Genomic DNA, 20901 nt, shown 5'->3' with positions numbered 1-20901 from the left:
TCATCTTGACATTTCATACTGAATTCATTTTGAACTGAACCACAAGCGATGCCTCGTACCATTGACAAATGAGATGTCAGTGCCAGTGTAAGCAGCCTTAAGCCGACTGGTCATTTCCTTCAGCACTGCTATCTGTCGCCGAATCACCATGTCTGGTTTGGTGATGTCAACTTCCACATCTGGATTAGACACCTGATTGGCTAAGCCATTGCCTATGACAACAGATTCGTACCTGCATGTGAAAAAAAGGTAGGGAAAGTTGAGAGGACGGCCAATGTTGAAGGTTAAGGTAGGAATGAAATGGAGGAATTCGACTGTATCTGGGTAAGCAAGCAATAAGCGTGTCTTTTAAAAACTCGTGGAAAAATTTCAATATAATGCCATGTGGTTTAACAAGTTAAAAGTAACACCTTATTTTCCTTACACTAGTGTAAGTGTTCACACCTTAATTCATTTTTCAAAACAAAATGTTGAATTCAATTCAAATTTGCAGTGAGTTGTACCACATGACCTTGCTTTGTCATAAAAATATCTAATTATTTGATTTGCCTTTTTTTATTAGGATACAACAGTATATGAGACAGGAAGTGTAGTAGGAGAAAAAGAGGGGGACAGGATCAGGAAGTTTCTGACTTTATACATTTTTCGATGTAATGACTTTAAAATACCTCAGATATAAAGAGAACATATAAATTGCATTTAAAAGCAATTTTGATCGAAAATTGGGTGCTTCATGTCATTGACCCACCTGCTTTTGGCTGTACCATTCCAGCATTCATCACCGACAGCAATTCGCTCTCCAACACACACAGTGTCAGGCAGGGTGGACCAGAACTTCTTGGCATGCTTCAGTTTCTTCTTAACATCAGTCAACTAGGAAACACAGAGTTTGTGTTACAAACAATACATTCTGATCTGGCAAAATCAGTTGACATCTTTTTAAAGAAAACAGAAGTGATGAGTGACAGGAAGGATGCCCATTATCCTTACCAGTCGGTCCAGACTAGTGCCAGCGGCGGTGGTGGGTCTGGCATCAGGACTATAGGGTCGGAAACGCCCGGGGAAGCCCGAGTCTTTTGTAGAGCGCCTGGAGCGGAAAGCCATGTTGGGTTTGGGCTGCCCACATCCCTGAAACACCTGAAACAGAAAAATATCTGTCAATATATATGCACCACAATCACACCAAATAATAATAATAATACAAAACATGCATTCCACATGTGACATTTTGAAAAGAAATTAAAAACCTACCTTCTGTGAGACCTGTATGCTGTTTTCCTGCATGTTCATGATGGCGTCTGAAATCTTCACGTCTATGGGATCTATTACTGACTCAAAGTTAAAGGGTCCCTCTAGTCTCTCAGCAAGACCAACCATGGAATCTGAAATTCAGAATATATAAAATAAATGCATTAATAAAGGGAACACCCTTAAAGCAATGCATGACATCAATGCTTTCAATTACCCATGCTCAAAAAATGCAGTCATTTCCAGCACTAGAGGGCAGCATACAGTCATCTGTGCAGGCTAAGCTCTTAAAGAAATGTAGGCTGTTGTGCGAACAGCTCGTTAAACAGTCAGAGGCCTGAACAAGGCGCCCCAATTAAGGTTCCCCACAAAGCTGACAGGCAGGGTGAGCAAAGCCAGTCCCAGTGTCCCACGAGCCAGGAACACTTTGCAAGAGAGCATGAGAATGTGTGACGGGACCTGAGACCACACGGCCTTCAGAGTCACCAGAGGCCCAAAACACTTCATGAAACACATGCGTGGATAAAAACAGAGCCGCTCCCCAGTGTTCACTCCTAATCCAAGTCGACTCCAACTCTGCTTTCAAGCTGAGGCTTCATATAAATTGTTTTGGCCTCAGAGCAAGTGGAAACCATTTCAATGTGACCTGTTCATTTTTAATCTGTGCTTATGATACTCCTCTGCTTAGTGTGGAAAACTGGCTCCATTACATTAAGTAATGGCTGAGTAATAAATCAATTACTTGAGCTATTTAACACTCTCTTACCAAGGAAGTTATTCCACTCTGTGTCCAGATCGGCCTGATTGGCCAGGCAGCCTCGCATGACGTTGAGACAGTAGTTCTTGCAGGGCTTCAGAGCCACCTGACCGGTACAGTACGGACAGTATAACATCTTCATAGCCGCACGCACACAACTCGGAGAGGAACTAACCTGAAAGAGAGGACGAACAAGAAGATTGAGCAGAGTCAGCAAAACAGACACAGGAGGGAAAGGTTAATGAGTCCGTAACCTAATTCATATGCCTGATGCTGCTGATAAAACTCTGAACAAAGAGCATAAGGTCACTGCCGAAGCTGTGTTTGCGTAATTTATCATTGCAGGTTCAATTGCTTCTACTAACCCAACTACACACAACGAGAAGCCTTGGCCTCTGATCTTTTAATGCTGGAAGATAAGCCTTGATTGGTCCATCCAGGTGTCCACCTTCACAGACTGATAAACCCTATAGAAAACCTGTACTTTCGATCTCTGCTGTCCCTGATCTCTGACTTGCTTAGTAAACAAGTCGCCATGTTAGCCACAGTCAACTCTAGGCCTGGGTATTGATGAAGATTTCCCCATTTCAATCTGTTTCTGATTTACAAACTCTTGCATTTTATTTTATTCTGATTCGCTGGAGTGTATGTCAATTATGATTTTACTTCCATAAAGACATCCTCTGTTTGCTAAAGTTTTAATCAGGCCAGTGTTTCAGACTGATTCAAACTTAATTAAACAGACCTTTTTGAACTATTCAATAAAATAATCTGTTTATAAGCAGAGTTATCTTCAACTAATACAAAAAGGTAAAAAAAAAAAAAAAGAAAAAAAAATGTGTTAATTAAAATAAGTGCAATTTTTTTTTTTTAGATCTGATTAGTCAGTTGCTGGAAATAATTAAACTGAAATAAAGTGAAAAAAAAAATATATATAGTAACATTTTAAATATATAAAGAAAAAAGCTCATATCATTTCTATAAAATTTAAGTAAAATTTAAAGGAAAATTTATAAACCAACTCAAAAATATGAAAAAAATAAACCTAATACTAAAATAACAGTTCATAAGAGTTGTTCATTTCTTGAATCAGGCTACTCTGATTGTGAAGTATGTTTTTAATTCCCTAAAAGAACTGACTTGGATCTTCTTGAATCAAACTACATTAGTCATGCTTTTAGTTATGATTTTTAATGCACTACAAGAAATAATTATTAGTCACATGTTTCTGGATCAGACTACATTGGTAACACTGTATTGTTTTGCATGCAGCCCTTAAGGACAGATTACTTTTCTTGCCATTATTTTGTCTTAGTATTGTATCACATTCAATGAATAATTTTATTTTTATTTTTTGAAAATGTAATCTTATTTACTTCTCCCAAATCAAAGTAACATTAAAAAAATGAAGACAGCTTCTCACCGTGGAGACTTTGTCCACCACATCAGGCATTAGTGCCAGGCCGTGTGTGAACGTGCGAACTGCGATGAAGGACCGGGTCAACTGCAGGCGCAGCTTGCGTGGAACATCGCCGAAGGGTTTTAGCTGGTCCATGTGCCTGCTGACGCACTCCATGTATGATTCGTTGAACTCATACTGCACATTGACCAGTCGGAACATGCGCTCCAAAAGCTCCGTCCAGAAATCCGTTAGCATGTCGTCCAGGTTGACGGCGATGCTCCCACGGTTGTAGTAGTTGCGTAGCTCACTGAAGAAACGCTCAAAGAGCTCGGCGTTCTTCACATACATCAAGCCGTAGGTCCGCACGAACATGTCATTGAGAGATTTCTCTGCATTGTTTAACAGCTCTCTGAAGAACTCTGAAAAGAGGGACAATAATGAGAGAGTTAGTTGTAAATGTCAAAGGTGATACATTTTCAAGTGTATTCCTTATATGTTCCAATAAGTTTCCAAACAAGCTTCCAAATATTAAATGCATATTGTGTGTGTGTGTCTGTTTATGTATAATATATATATATATATATATATATATATATATATATATATATATATAAGGTGATATTATCAATGAAAAAAGTTTTACACAAAAAGTATTACACTTAACATACTTGAGAACAACAAAAAATGCACTTTGTAATCATGTCAAATTACAAATTTTACTTTAAGCTACACTATTAATCGTCTTAATATTTTTTGAACACTTATATTGTTGACTAGTATTAAAGCACATGAAAAGTATGCGATTATAATTTTAATTTTGGCACTTTACTTGATAAGTAGATTAAAAGTTTCAATTTTAAATATGCTACATTTCAGTTTCATCATTAACTGTCAAACTCCAAAAAGGACCAATAAAAAAACAAAAAACAAAACACTAAAAAGGACCCAAATGTAGTCTATGTACAATATTCTTAGTCTTATGAAGCCATATGATAGGTTTATGCAAGGAACAGTTTGACAGTGATTTTTCACTCAATTGAAAATATAGTGCAGGTTTGACATCATGATGCTTTGTTATGAGTAGTGTTGCACGGTGCACCGATACTTCAAAAGTATTGCGATTCTCGGGAAAATAAAAACGTCACGATTCCAAAATTTATTAGTATCGATAAGGTTTTCTTGCATAATTAACATTTTAATTGTTTGGTCAGAAAGTTCATATATAATATTCACATTAATCAGGGATTAAATGTGAAGTTATGTTCTGTATGCTAAATATGAAAACGAGCGTATCTGCACAGCATCTATAACTGCGCTTTGTATCTGCTGATTGCTGATCGAGATTTACATGCTTGGTTCACTGACCCTGTCATTTCGTTCATAAACGAGATGTGTCAGTTCATTCAACTCATTAACGAATGAGAAGATCTCTCGATCTCGTTCTGTGAAGGGCGTATGGGTTCACTACATTCAACAAATCACATGCTCCGTCACATCTTGAGTAACTCTCTGACAGGATGAAACAGTTCACAGAGCTGTTAACGAGCTGCGCATGTACTGCTATAAGCGCCGTGCTCGCGTTTTTCTAATCGCGCTTCTCTGCTCGCGTGCTGCTGTGGAGAGAGGAACTTCAGTGAGTGAATGAGAAATAGGAGTCAGTGGATTACCTGAACGAGAACGATTCGTTCACCTAAAAGATTCGTTCACGGACGAACCATCACTAGTGCAATTTCATATATCCTATATTAAATATTTGGAATATATATTTTCATATTTTGTAAGGTTCTTTGATTAGGTTAAGAAGCAAGTAGCAACGTATCTTCCGTGATGTCCATGATGCGTGGGTCAGGGTGGGTAAAGAAATGTTACTTTATTTGCGGGCTGGGGCGGGCCAAATAATTTCATAATAGCGGAACCCGCGGGTTGAAAAAAAAAACAGACCCGCGCATCACGCTGCATGAATGTCATTGCTCTAATAAATTTTTTATATTTTGATATTTCATAATTTGTTCAAATGTTTAATATATCTGCTGTTCATATGTTCATTTATTAGTGTGTTATATGATTATGATATTTGAGAGTGTATTTTCCCTATTCAGGAAAAGTATTGGAAAAGTATCGAAACACCAATTCTTGACTAGGTATCTGTATCGAACCAATAATTTTGGTATCGTGACAACACTAGTTATGAGACGCTCAAAATTCAGTAACGATTGATGAAGTTAAAAAGTTTAACTTTTTTTAAGTATAAAAGTTATTGTCTTCAAAAGACCTGGAATACAGGAAAAGTCATCCTGACTGCATTTACAGTGCTTGTTTTGTGTCTTTTTTGATATGTGATAGATGTGACCACTATGAATTGTCAGAAAAGATCTGACAGAAAATGGGAAATATTTAATTTGGAACATGGCAGGAAGTAGCTAAATGATCTACCGTTTTAAGATTCATTAGCTGTACATCACGAAACTTTTGCAAATGGGAAATGCCCTATTTTTTTTAAGTATTCTTGCATGAGAAATAAGACACAAGATAAGAAATGTAATCTCTACATCTTATCTCAAAAAGAATGTGCACTTACTGGCCATGAACACAAAAATAACAGATATGAATTGGAAAACATGTGTAACATGGAACAGAGTATGCACTTCAGAAAAAGCACACAGACTGTAAACTTTAACACGTATAAAATGAATTGTTATTAACTTTGGAACGTCAGCTGGCAGCACGTCCATGACTTTGTCATTACAATGACGCTCGAGAGACAGCGATTTAGTGCTCCACATTGCCCTCCTCGGCCTAACTTGCTCTCACTGACTGGAAAACCTACCAGAATCGCAAGGGAGGCCAGAAAAGCACACGGTTATTATCTAAACAGATTAATGCATATTCCATTTGACCCAACACAAGGTTTTTACTCGCTACGTTCCAGGAAAATAACTTTTGTGTATAAGGAGAAAGAGCTGAAAGCGCAGAAAGGATGAAGGGCAGCTAACGTCTCGCCCATCAAGCCGGTTGAGGCTGACTGCTATCAATGGCATTTTCCTGTTGTCACATTCCATTCGCTTTTCTTACTCTTCGCACCGCTCCCGCTCTGTCCTTCAGAAGGCTTTTCAATAGGATTACTGAATATGCTGACCCCCCTCCCCGAAAACAGACCTGTACCCCCACGAAACCCCTCGCACTCGCTGACTCTCTCCTGCTTTCAGTTCATCAGTGGCTTCAGAAGGCTCTCTTCATTGGAGACGGGGAACAATGCCCTACTTCATCCTGAGGAATGTCAGACCCCCTTCCCTCCCAGCCTCCCCAAATAATCCAGCCCCTCTCTCCCATGAAACCCTCTCTCTCTCCCGGGCCGGCAAACGCTACTTTCTTAATCTGAACAAAATGAGAATTTCAAAGAAATGCTTCCCCTCTCTTCCCGCGCTCACTCCGCAAAGCGCACCATTTGTTCTCTGCCTTTGTATCACCTTTCTCCTCTCGCTAAAAGCCCGCCGGCCCGCAGCACAGATGCCCTGCGCATAATGAGTGAGACTTTGAAGTGTTAAGTGGCATGCATCTGTGTTCTCGTAAACCGTCTTTCACTACCCATAGGCTTCGTCGACACAAACAAGACACCTAAGGTTTATAAACAAACAAAGCACGCTGTGCCGCTGTCAATTCCACCTCAAGCTAACACAGCCAGCTGAATGACAAGAGGTGTGTGTGTGTGAGAGAGACGGACAGGGGAATGCGAGTGTATTTGGGGGCTTTTCTTAATGCCCCCATCCTGCTGTGTAACCACGGATACCGGAAACACCGCAGGCCTCGCATTTAGCTTCCCTCCCATGAGTGGCCCTCGGCCCCTGGCCCCACACAGGGAGAGATAGAAGGCACCCAGCTCCACGCTCCATTGACAGAGATTAAACCTTAAGGGCCACTGCACCCGCCTTCCTCCAGATCCCCAGGAATGCCAAAGCTGTCACAAGTTTAAAGTCAGGGGGAGGAAAGAACGAGGTGAGGATGAGGAGGAGAATATTTTCCAGGTTTGCAAGTCAGTGTGCCATTACCAAAGAAAACACGAATTTACATAAGCCACTTGTCAGAAAACCACTTCAAGGACGAGCATACTAAATCACAGTCAAGTGGAATTAATTTCTGTAGTTCTTGGAAGATTTTTGTGCATATGCATCAAGGCACAATAATTATAGACCAAGCTAGATGCAAAAAAAAACCTTGTTAAACTGCTTGTGGGTCAATGGCATGACACTTTAGTATAGGGACCAATTCTCTCTATTACTAGTTGTGTATTAGCATGCCTGTTTTAAACAGTTTATTAGTACTTATAAATCACATTTTCTGCATGACCATATTGTAATTCCCTAATATAACTCATTACCTAAACTTAACAACTACCTTACTAACTATTAATAGGCAGCAAATTAGTAGTTTATTGAAGCAAAAGTTGTAGGTAAAGGGTTCAACCAATAATGAAAATTAGCCCATAAATTACTCACCCTAGGTTTATATCACTTTCTTCTTTCAAACGAATCCAGTCGGAGTTATATTAAAAACTTTCTTTGATCTTTCAAGCTGTTAAATGGCACTCAGCAGGTGTTGCAGTGCATCAGTCCAAAAGAAGTTAAATAAAAAGCGCCCATCCTTAATAAAAAAAAGTGTCTCACCGAGCTCCAGAGGGTGAACAAAGTCCTCCTGTAGTGAATCGATGCGTTTTTGTAAGAAAAATAACTATATTTAAAACGTAATAATCACTTTAATCTAGTTTGTGCCAACAGTTGTACATGGAGGCATATCCGGACAGATGACGTATGGAGTTCGGCGTTGCGTAAGCACCAATCAGAAATTACAAATGCGTAAGCGCAAGTGAGCGATCAAAACATTAGTTTTAAATGAGTTTAAAAGATTTTTCTTTTAAATTTTCCTTTTCTTTGTAGTGGACATCAAGTTGTGCATAAAGCAAAGTCAGTCGCTCAGCATCCACCATCCCCCACACCCTACACTCTCCACATACTTGCCAACATAACAGCATAACTGCTGAGATTTTGGGACCCAGTGTTGTTAGTGTTACAGTTGGAGGGGCGTTACTCAGGCATCCTACTTCGTCATTAAAAAACACTTTATGATACACTGGAGTCTGCCAACAAGCAGACTGCGGACCTCCCTTCTGATTTTTCCATTAAAACAACCTTTCTGCATTGATTTAGAAATGTGTGTGAAAGGTTATCCTGGAGGATGAACTACAGAACCATATAAGAATATATAAGAGGAGGAATGGAACGGCTCAACAAATGCCTCAACACAGGTCCCAAATCTCTAAGCACTCAAACATGTTCTTCAGACATCCAGAGGAGGGAAAATTCCTTATTCACTGTCCCGCCCTCCACACTAGCTTATTCCCCAACTCATCCCCTTTTGATAACTCTTCTTTATCCCAGGCGCTAATTGTTCCCCATTTGTGCCAATTAGTTGCTCAGCTTCTTTCTTTCCTTGTGGGATTTCAAACCCCCCTGCAGAGGCGTAGAGGATAAGAATTTGGATGGGGGTTAATCCTAATTCTTACAGCGCAATCACAACTCCTCCAGACAGGGTCACCTAGACCCAGACCGGACGCACAGGGAGGAACAAACACACCAAGCTCTAGAGGAAAACTATTTCTGGTAGGGGACTTAATTGCCCGTAACTCCAACCTCGAGGCTTTAAAAGCAGAAGCTGCTTCCAGTGCACACGCACCCAAACTCACTAAAGAGTGTGTGCGCTTAAATTCATTTCATCTTAATGACATCTAGCCTCTGTGTTGATAGGGAACATGTTCTACCGCATTTCCTGCTGAACAAGTTGTGTGTAACCACTTAGTCTTCATTACCTACTATAAATACATTCACCTCTGCGTCCTGTAGGCCTGACCAGCACAGAGGAAATTGTGTGCGTAAACGAGAAAAATGTGTTTCTTCTACAGCAAAAACACTCTCAAAGACACTCAAGCATCTCATTTACACCTTAGACATTTCCAAAGTGAAGAAAATACTTACGTTTCAGTGAAAGAATGCATTGATGGTGTCTTTGTTTGCAAGCATAAAAGCTATTGGTATTTTAAGTCCGTTTAGCTCATTAAGTCACATGCCAGGGTCTAGTGCACATTTTACGCAGACTGGCGATTCAGAGCGTATTCCCACGGTAAGAGTTCAAAAGACCTGAGAACCTGGAGATGGAGGAGAAATGAAAGGCATAGACTTATGGCAGAGAGAAAAGGGGGAGAACGGGGACAAAAGGCAGCAGAGAAAAAGAGCAGAGGAGGAGGCGGGAGGGATTCCGACACGTCACATTCCTGCTCACATCTGGCTGCAATACACACGATCCCTGTTACAATTCACTCCCTGAAGTCGCACTTTCTTTTTACATTCACACAAACAGGCAATCTTTAGAGCCGACCAGGTCACCTCTCACTACCATTAATGTTCCCTGCAAGCCATCACCTCTGATTCTGTTTCCTTCTTCCGCAACAGGGATCTAAAAACATGTTTTTCAGTATCACGATTCTATTCAAACATAAACGTAATAAATGCCTAATAAACCAATCTAATATGCCTTATAGTGCTGTCTATTATCATCAAACATTGACAAGAAAAAGAAAAATACCTTACATCGCACAGTGAAATGAATATACTATTGAAGGCACTCACATGTATGTAATTTTTCCTTGTTAATTTTAATAATAATAATTACTGATAGAACAACAATTATTCTTATTATTTTTAAAAATCTCATTAATATTAAAATACCTTTAAGAGAGAAAAACATTGAAATTGTATTTATTTTTATATTTAAATTTTCTTTTTTTTTGTTAATAAAGTTGCTTAATTATTATTTACAACAGAAACAAATATTTTTTATTAATAATATAATTATTATCATTAAACAAGACAAGACATTAACGAGAAATTTAAAAACCTTATTTAAATTCTAATTTGCCTAAACCAAGCAAATCCTTTTCTTGCTAAAAATGTTGTTTAATATGAATATTATTTATAATTCATTTTGAATTAATTCTTGATTTATAGAGAATTGTGAAAATCTCACTGGTATTGCTTTGACTATTGAATATTTAGTATTATGACAACACTAGTCACACAAAGACTTATATTATCATCAGATGTTGTTACACATAATTTAGGAGTTTGCTTCAAACAACCCAGAACATCATAACACACCCCAGCTCTCACAAAACTTGCCAGAAAAGCGACTGTGTTGAGTCCATTCAAAACCGCCCGGCTGCTCTGCCAGAGACACAGAGCTTTAGTAAAGCTGGCCGGCCACATGCAAGTTAACATGGATCTCATTTAGAAATAGCTGTGGCTCAGAGCGGATGGGTGACGAATCATGTGTGAGTGGAGGGAGATGTGCCATCAGCACTTCATTTATTCCTTCCTTTTCTGTCCAGTCATTGACCAATCAATCCAAACACCATCTCACCGTTTCATTTCAGAGGCTACAGTCCTTTACAGCCCTGGCTTGATTGTATCTACCCAGAGAGATGGTTTTCTATTAAATGTACCCTTGATGAACTCGAGCTGGATGCGTGTGACCAGGCCTTTAGTTTGTCTCACTTTTCCCCATTTGACACACTCTTTATGGCATGAAGAGAAGCAAACACATAAAACATGCATTATAAACCAGACGAGTATGTGTGTGTGTGTGTGTGTTAGCCGGCGGAGCGTCTGTGGGGTTTTCCCCTCCTGAATGAGTCAGCAGTGTCGATGCATGTTCCCATGCACCCCTCTGCCCTGCACTGGAGAAACCTGATCCCGCTCTCCCAGCCTGATATTCCCTGCCACATGCACTGCAGAGAGAAAGCCAGGCCTCTGCATGTGTGTGTGGTCTGTCTGCAAGCCTGAGAGTGTGTCCGTGAGTGTGTGTGTGTGTGTGTGGCAGATGACTGTGGGATGTTGAGGGACAGGTGGAGAAATGGATGTATAGACTGTGTGTCTGGCAGCCGGGGGTGTCCGTCAAACTAACTGTAACACTGTATGGAAGGGCAGCACAAGCAGATCAGCAACTGATTAACTGACAATATCGCCACACATTTTGATGCAAATGACAAGCAAAGCGTTCAGATTTGGTAGATTTGCATGCAGGAACGTGTGCAAGAGTTGTACTGACGGTCAAAGTGACGGTGTCTCTGGGTGAAGCTGTTCTGCAGGTTGGAGCTGAGCTGATGTACGGGGGCTTTCAGGTCCATGCGGCTCTGCTGACTCAGTTTCTCCTCCATCTCCAGAGTACAGCAGGAGAAACCTTGAGGACACACCTTCAGGTGATTTCCTGAAAAAGACAGAGAGAATTGTACATTGTAAAAACATAAATCCAACAAAATATTATATATTATTTATTGTACATTTTTTATTTTATTGATGTGAACCAGCTTAGCAACTGCTGTACTATGTAATTTGTAAATGAAAAGGCATTTTCAGTAATGGTCTCAGACTTCTGGACCCCCACTTTATAATGTAATATAACGCTCTGACAGCATAAGGCTGTTTTACAATGCCAATAAAGCGCTAGTATTTTAAATGTTAAAGACCAAGTCATTTTATTTACTCATTCTTCAACGAATGAACTATGTCTAGACGTTTGGCGAACTGAAAGCTGAAAACCTAACGTCAAACTTTTCCAATACAAATCAAACAAAGAACAGAAGTGAACACGATGTGCTTACAGAATAATGTGAGCTGACAAGCCACAGGCATCCAAGACAAAAAGCAAACACTGAATATTCAAGACCCTGTGGACACATGTTTCGGTAGTTCTAAGGGAACCTGGGCTTTCTTCGTGATTCGCCCCATCAGAAAACAAGTCTGCGCTGCGGTCGTCGAGTGAATGGCACAGATGGACAGTGAGCGGCTGGATTAAACAAGGCGTCACATTAACATGGGGAGTGTGAGTAGGGTGGACTGCGAAGTCGCAGCTGCAATAATGTTTTGTTTTTCTTTCTTTTTTTAACGCGGTTGTTGGAATTCAAGAGAACACAAGGGTCCTTTCAGTGGACTGGACTCCGACCGGCGGTTTGGCTACCCATGCTGCTGTTCACCGAGACTGGCCACTCAGGATAGAGCACTGCACACCGATGAGAGATCCCCGCTCTCAGGCCATTTCTCAATTTGAATATACATTTAGTTCCATGCATTTCATATTTATTAACTGAAATTTAGATGGTTTTGAAGGCCACTGTGTTCCTGTGACGGATAATCGGGGCACAAAAAACAATCTGAAAAGATTGTAACCTTCATCAGTATGTCTCATGAATATTAATTAGGTGACATAATGCTCATCCAATGCTCGCAAAGTGACTTTTTAAAAAAACAGATTAGGACCATTCAATAGATTGATCTAATGGATGAAAGCACCGATCTAAACATTATAGTGATCTTTTTTCTTTACACAATGATCAAGTAAAAGTTTTTAAAAAAATAAAGTCAACTACATTTCTAAAATGGCTAGTTATAATGGTTGTTTATAGTTCTAATGGTTGACAAACTTAGGTTTACTCATGAACACTGCTCAGTGTCTGTAACAGGCGCAGTGTACTTTATCATGTGCACTACGATATCTGATAACTCGTATCGGAGCATCTGCTGAACACATCGGCGTGAGTGAAAAGCGAGGAGCTGTTGAGAGCTTACAAATAATCACCATCTCACAAAATATCCAAGAGGAATTGTCACTGACCACTGCCAGGGCTTGTTTTACACAGACGGAGCAGGAAGGAGAGGCAGCGTGTGTTAATGTGCATGGATATGGTCTGCTATTTTTTTAAATAAATATCATTGGTATTGACTGGGGTGTTCAACGCCTTAATCCTGCATTGAAGCAGATTTGCAAAAAAATATAAACCGAAGTTATGGCTTCATATATTAGGAGTCTGAAGGAACTGGTCTATAAATTTGAGTAAGAGCAGCACCTTCACCCTTCCGTGGCAAAAGACCAGCTGTACCCCTCAACTCCACTGGGACCCCGTCCAAATCACTCACTCACATTCACACACTTGGCATCAGGTACATACAAGACCTGTACATCATATCTCAGCCCAACACACAGCTCTTTGTATAAGGGCATTTGGAGAGAGAGAACCTAACCTGAAAAAGCAAAGCAAATATTCTAGTAAAAACACAGAAAATGGAACCCAATTCACAGGTCTCGCAAATTACTGAACGGGGAAAACAATTCGGAACCTTTGACCATTTCAATACAGACCATTAACTAATCAAAACAATCTATGCAGGGGAAAACGTGATTTTTGTAACGATTTTTTCAGCTATGCATAAAAATACGGCCTTCAAATGTAAAAGTGTATGATTTCTGGGCCACTAGCTGTACTTAACCTCATTGGCAGAGCCAAAAGTTGACACATCAGCGTGCTAAAACAAACAGTTACCGTATTTCACGTTTCACTCAATAGTTTTATAATCAATATGTCCATCTTTTAAAAGTCAATATGCCTGCATGCACAAGCTAATCTTGGCAGACACATGCAAAAGGGAGGCTTCTGTGATTTCATGTTGCTTTAACGCAAAGCCAAACGTTTTGACAGCAATAAGATCCATTTCCATATGATCCTTAGGAGTAAACCACCTGACTATAAATCTGAAAAAGAGATTTGTTATTGCTGTCTCCAATAAGTCACTTCCTGTTGCTGTTCTGGAGTCCCAAGAACATTCTGAGGGGATGGAAACTGCCCTGTGGACAAAACCCAGATTAGTCCTGACGCCCCCCCATTCCCCTCTCTCCTTCTTCCCTGGTCACGATGTGCCCCCGGCCCCAGACAGACTTCACCCCCCATAACCCCACGCCACTAGCCAGCAGGCTTAACCACAGAGGTCAAAGGTTAACAGCCACTCCTCTGAGACAGGCCCTGCACTGTGACCCTGCTAGGGACTGACCAGCAGACCCACCACCCACACACTCTCATTCACAGGCCGGACCATCTGAATCAGAAGTCATAAATTCTCTGGAGGATTATTTCAGGCCAGCCGTCATTATAAATCGCTCTGGCCACCACATGAACATGCTGTTGCCAAAAGAAACAGAGTAATGGGCTTCCCTGTTGTCTGCCTAATAAGACACGTGACAACGTCCACATGCCTGCATGAGTGTCATCAAAACCATCATCTCAGGTGGATATGAGCTGTGGAGAATCATCATTCGAATTCTAATGTGATAAATGAAATCCTATTTTTATAGTCATTTCGCAGCTACCCTTTCCCTCAATAGAATAGATTGAAACACATTTACAAATACACAATACTTTGGAATGACATTGTTGATGTTCGTCACTCAAAATGTAACTGTCTTTTAATATTTACCTAATAACTGTGATTGGTCTTCTTTTATGCATTTATTTGCATACTGAATTTATTGGACAAACAACCTTAGGTAGATGACATTTAATTTCCATGAATGAAAAAAAAGGCTGAGGGATAGTAGTACACTTCAAAGGGCTGGAATAAGTAGTTGATGCAACAATGGAAAATCCTGGTGGAAAAAAAATAAATTTAAGGATAATGTGTTATGAAAATTATATGTGACATAGGATCCAACTGTCTGGTCTTCACAGTTTTGTTTTTAACAAAGAAAACATGCCTAGTTAGCAAGGCAACATTTCTAATTTTTAAGTTTCAATTCTCAAAAACAACAACAACAGTGGCCTACCCTCACTAAGCTCAAATCTCAAAATAAATCGTTAAATAATTCAATATGCAAAGAAAACGGAAGAAAACCCATTTAGTTTGTTTAAACTCTAGTTTTAAGGTGCAAAAAAGACAATTCCTCACAGTGATGGGAGACATTCAAAATGGAAGTGACAACATGATTCACACACTCCTGTGAGAGCACAAAACAACATGGCACACATCCCAACACCAGAGCCATCTTTACACAAGCGCAAGCTGCGGTAACCACAGAAGGAGGGGAACTACTATTTGACAAGAAGCTTTTTTTCTCAGTTGTGGCCTAGGGTTCGAGACGGCCCGATCCAACTAAATCAGATGTGTTTTTTTGGCCAGATTTCATAAGAGATAACAACAACAACTTGCAGATGGTGATAAAACATGAACCCTTGAGGGGAAATGCTCCAAATGAGTATTGCTTGAAACCTTTGTGGAATGAGCGTTTAATGAGTCCACTCCCTCCTTTTGGCAGACGACGCTCATGCATTGCTATTAGCTTTGAAATGAGAGTGGTTTAATGGGATAAAAGGCAGAGCGAAAATGAGCGTAGACATTGCAGACAGATAAGAGCTAGAAATTTGATTTCTAAATCACAGCCTTTCTATTATATGTTGTCTCCTCCAAAATGTGCCTTGCGTGTTCAGACATGTCCCTGCTGATGCACTCTCCTGCTTTTACACCATCTGCATGAAGACAGATCTCAGCACTCCTCTCTTTGTGTGGCCTGAGGCTATCTTTGGACAGTCCGACCTTCATTTACAGAATCGTGAATACAGGGTGAAGGAAGGAGAGCTTTCAAAATGTCTCTTTCCCTGAATGGACAAGCACCTTGATATCAACAAGGAGAAATTGAGCAACAGCTCTAAAGCATTTATGAAGCATACATAACATTTACTAAGATTTACAGTGCTTTACAAAAACAAAAAGAGCCAGAAATCAGAGTTTTATATTTCTAGAGGTACTCTTGGTAATCGCCAGCTCTAGGTGATGTGGAGTTTCCACAATATATTTGCTAGCAATGTAAAATTAAACCAACATTATGAGTATCATGATGTCTTGTGCACTTTTATTTTATCATTAAGTTTCCAAAAGTGCACTTTATTGCACAGGTCTGATGCAATGAAATGCTATTTATGAATAGACAATCTTTCGTTGTGTCAACAATGCTTTGATAATATCTTCTGATTTCATTTTAAAAGTACCTGAGATTAACTTTTTTTAAAACAAGTTCAAATTGATGCCCGGGACCTTTTGTTTAAGCTCTGTCACCTAGACTTGGTCACCATTAGCACAGATTTTTTGTTAAAATCAAATACTTTGTTTCACTCAACGAGTATGAGAGGCCACAGCTGGCATCTTGTACGTGAGGAAACAGCTGGCACTCTCTATTAATAGAGTTGTACAGAAGGTAAAGACACAACTCCTCAGGTTTTCATTGTGCGGTTCCCACCGCAATGGGAGCGTTTTCAAACGGGAAAACTGTAACAGGAACCCATTATTACAGAGCAACTGCTCATATGGCGGTAATAAAGAGGGGAATTACTTTCTCTTTCTCTCCAAATCCAATCCAGCATCTCTCATACACTGCCATGACAAGTTTACAACACTATTGCCAGCACAATGATGCCTTTCAGAGACTCGCAATAAATGTAGGACGGCTAAATGGAAATGACAGCAGAGCTGGCCGGTGCGTACGATCACTAAACAAAATGGTGGATGATGTCAAGGGGGTCGTTTAATGGCACTTGGAGTGAAGCACTGAGAAAAACAGGCCTCTGTAAGAAGGCACTTAACGCTTGCATCTAGGCCATATTGTCCTGTAACCTTCACTAGATTTAATGAGACAAGCTTTTATTCGCTCAATGTCAGTCTAAATGACTACCTTTTCCCTTTCTTAAACAACATATTCTACACATTTGCATTTTAATAACATTCGTCAAGTTTTGTTTTTTCAGGGCACTATTAACAAAGACGTTCAGTTTTTAAGGACTATTTTTGCTTTCACTATAACACAGGCGGTTTTTGCTATTGTACCTACAAATTAAAGCTGAAGCGTATGATTGTTGGTGTATGTTCAAATAAAATACTCATATATAGCTTAATACTTCAACTGAAGGCAAGTAATTTATTCCAATTCCCTGGAAAATATTCCCCCAAACATTAAGGCATGATTAAAACATTACTATGTTATTACAGTTATTATTATTAAAAACATTACAGTTTTAAGTCCAGGGTCAGCCACCGCCATGCATTTGAGACAGAATCTTTTGGGAAACCTGTAAATGGTAAATTCCAATATGGAAGTGACATTTGTTATTATTAGCTAATATTGATAAATGTGAACATTTTTCAATATTCAAATAACTTGCATGTTCACAGTTCTCTGATGCCAATAATACTAATAATAATACTTATTATTATTAGCAGGCCCATTTATTATATATTTATTTGGTTTTCTTTTCATCAATTCACAAACCCCCTGCAGTTCCTTCACAAACCCCCATTTGGGAAGCCTATTATAAACAAGTGCATAAATGTGAGCTGCCATATGTTAATAAACTAACAGTTCTGACATCATAACCAAGATGCATTCAGAATGACCCACTTTTTCCACTTATTTTCCACAAATGAGCTTGATGAACCTTAGAATCTGACTACATTTCTTATGATTCAAAAGAGCAAAGAAAATCCTATTTTCCCTGAACAGGCCAATGCACTCATGCGTGTTCTGTTGATGCCGTGAGCGGGGCTAACAGGCCTGACTGCAGAGGTAATGTGAAGGGGGCGATTCAAAAGGCTTAGAGACTGTGCTCAAGGACACATTCCTCAGGTCTAACACTATGAAAACATTAGCAAAAAACTCACTTCACAGGTCTGTTGACCTTTCATTAGAGTGATGTTTTTCTAATCCAGCCCCCTTTTCCATTCCTGATATATCCTCCTCATGCTCCACGGAGAGCACCAACTATTCCCTGATCCTCTGAGGCCACATTCACAGGTTACACTGCTGAACCAAAGCTGGGCAATTTCAAAAGCAGGTTCTTCACTTGATCCGTCTGCAGAGGTCACGTATCAGACGTTGTTTGGAATGAGCGCTGCTAATCCCTTTTGCTATTTAATCTGCAGTTACGAGCGATCCTCTGAGCGACACATCTCTCTGCAGCCCCATGGGGCAAGTGTCATATTAATGAGGAACTGAGTTAACGAGCAGGATATCCCACGCCAAGTGGCCCAACTGACACTCGTGCAGGGCAGGAAACCCTGTTACAATACGGTACAGTCCAGCCAAGCGGGGACACACGGGCTCGACCTACAAACTATGGCCTTTGTTTCCGGTAAGGCTGAAATAAAGGAAGCAACACACAGAGTGAATAGACAAAACAAAGCCACCGCCAGATTACTGTTTGGCCAAAATATTCTATTCAAATTCACGACAGGAAAACAAGTTTAGACTAGGGAGACTTTCCGTCACCTTCAAATTGGTTAATTAATGGTTTAACAGAGGTAATCGTGCAGTCAAGAATGTGACCAATTTTTAACCGTGGTAGATGGACAATTGATGCAAAACACGTCCTTGATTTTTTTTTTAGGTTACATTTTATATTAATGCATAATGGAAAGTGCATGTTTAAAAGATATAGTTCAGCCAAAAATAAAAGTTTTGTCGTTAAACGCACCTTAAATGTCATTCCAAACCCATGAGGGTGAGTAATTAATGGCAGAATTTAAAGTTTTGGGTGAACTATCACATTAATGTCATTTTTTTAATTGATCTGTTTTTTTAAAAGCATGTTATTGATCTCATTGTGAATGACTGCATTTATATATATATTGTTTTTTCAATTAACATCATGGTCTGATTTTCCAGTGTGTATTTTAACCCTGCCCCTTTATTGCAATGGACTTTAAACTAGCATTTAGCCGTGAATATTAAATCAACAACTGAACAAAATGTCTTCCATTTCTGTTACATCGCAACTTAAAAAATATGAATATTCGTAAGTCTCTTATTTAATATAAGCTCGTAAAAACAGCATAAGAATTATTCATAAAACTTTTTGGAGATGAACTACATTATGTTGCACTGAAGGATGTGTTAACATACCAAAAAAAAGTATTTCATGTCAACAACCCTTGTTTCAGTAGAAACATCTCAAGTTTGAAAGAGTTACAGTCAGCGCTACCTACATCTGGTTGCACTCTAAACTCGCATAAATCACATCCAAAAAAGATTTAGACCCACAGAAATGTTTAAATCCACTTCTTGCTGAGCTCTTCATTCAAATCATATAAAACAAGCACTCAAAATTCGCTTTGAAATGGTTCAGAGATTAGGAATTTCAGCTGAGGAGTATTAGAAATGAAGACACATGGCAGTCTGCCACAAGGCCAAGAAAAGCGTGTGCGAAATGATGCTTCCTTAAATTAATAAGGGATTCAAATCTCACACATACAGCTGTCAAAATACCAAACCACCAATATTTTCTTTTCAGATGGCACGTGGGTTAATGAAGAGGAAATAAGAGTTTGTTTTCACCAAAAGTCAAGGTCCCGATCGTATCCTACCAAGTCATAACGCTTGACTCTTAATCACGGGACTTTTGTGTGATTATTAACCAGGGTAAGAGCGCAGCAGTTAAACCATCTCTTGGTCTTCTGTGGTGCACTTAGGCACAAAGCAACATCAAGACTACACAAAACACAAACCAGATGTAAAGTATGATGCCGGGCAGGGAGCCTTAATACCTCGTAAATCCTCAAAAACCCTGAATCGGTGCAGTGAGACACACATATGTTAGATTGATGTACACACTTGAGCGATCACCCACAAGTTTTCATCCTTTTGTACCAGTCAATCTCTGATTGCTAAACCAGAGCAGGGCCTCTGGCCAATTAAAACTCCCCACTGGTAAGCATTCCAAAAGGCTGCCATCCATGAACATTTACCCAGAAGTCCCTGGGGAGATTCCACAACATCACTCTGGCCTCTCACTCCGGGTCTGTCTCCCTCTCCCGCCCCAGCGTGCCGTCTCGGGCTTTGTCTCCACTCACAAAAGCTCCCTGCCTACACCACTTCCCAGGTCACCTCATTGTGAATCATTTAACTTGGACTGGCTCTTTCACAGACACATTAAAAGTCAGGACACTTCATGTTTGGAGTTTAACAGAGGAATCAACGGATCTCTGTTGTTCATTACTGATATAGTTCTTTCATAAATGCCGGAGTGTGAAGTTTCTCATTCAAACTTCATGGAAGTCAGTTAATGACCAATAAGGGTCGGATCTCATGGGCGAAACTAGACAAGCACAACATGGCGATGAAAAGATCAAGATCAATACATTGATGTCATAAAACTATTAAACATGGGTTTGACTGCACATTAAAATATTTTGATGCCGATTTCTATGGATGCACTGAAATGGCTGAGACCAATAGTCCATAAATTGTCATGTTCTTAATATCTTAACGTGCAGAATAATGTAAGTGAACTTTGAACTAGGGATGTAAATGATTAATCGATTATCGGTTAATTGTCGATAAGAGATGCAATCGAATAAGGCTGACGATGGTCGGTTAACCAATTTAATGTTGGGTTGTATTTAATATATCATCATTTATCTACAGGAACACTGGAAATGTATAGATCAACTAAAAAATTCCATAACAGTGCATGAAATACCAGAGGACATATCATCCCCTTACGGAGCCAAGCACGGGACATGGTGAAGGAGTGGACACACCGGCTCCACAAAATGGAGCAAAGTTCAGTTGGAAGCAA

General features: G+C 39.7%; 1 protein-coding gene across 2 annotated transcripts in view; it reads right to left on the bottom strand.

The window, feature by feature from the left end:
- The window catches only part of LOC113114150 (glypican-6-like), a 35426-nt gene that overhangs the window by 2661 nt on the left and 11864 nt on the right, over positions 1–20901 (bottom strand). For both annotated transcript variants that reach the window (XR_003293688.1, XM_026280935.1), the window contains exons 2-8: positions 11562–11720; positions 3429–3826; positions 2015–2180; positions 1252–1382; positions 991–1137; positions 749–873; positions 60–232 (exon numbers count right to left, since the gene is read on the bottom strand). Coding sequence is in view for 1 of the 2 variants with exons in the window: in XM_026280935.1 (XP_026136720.1) it covers positions 60–232; positions 749–873; positions 991–1137; positions 1252–1382; positions 2015–2180; positions 3429–3826; positions 11562–11720 (1299 nt within the window). In the remaining variant the exon portion in view is untranslated. The remainder of the gene's footprint in view (positions 1–59; positions 233–748; positions 874–990; positions 1138–1251; positions 1383–2014; positions 2181–3428; positions 3827–11561; positions 11721–20901) is intronic.

The sequence above is a fragment of the Carassius auratus genome, chromosome 14 (assembly GCF_003368295.1).
Source record: "Carassius auratus strain Wakin chromosome 14, ASM336829v1, whole genome shotgun sequence".
NCBI lineage: Eukaryota > Metazoa > Chordata > Actinopteri > Cypriniformes > Cyprinidae > Carassius > Carassius auratus.
This window is presented reverse-complemented; position numbering and strand designations above follow the sequence as displayed.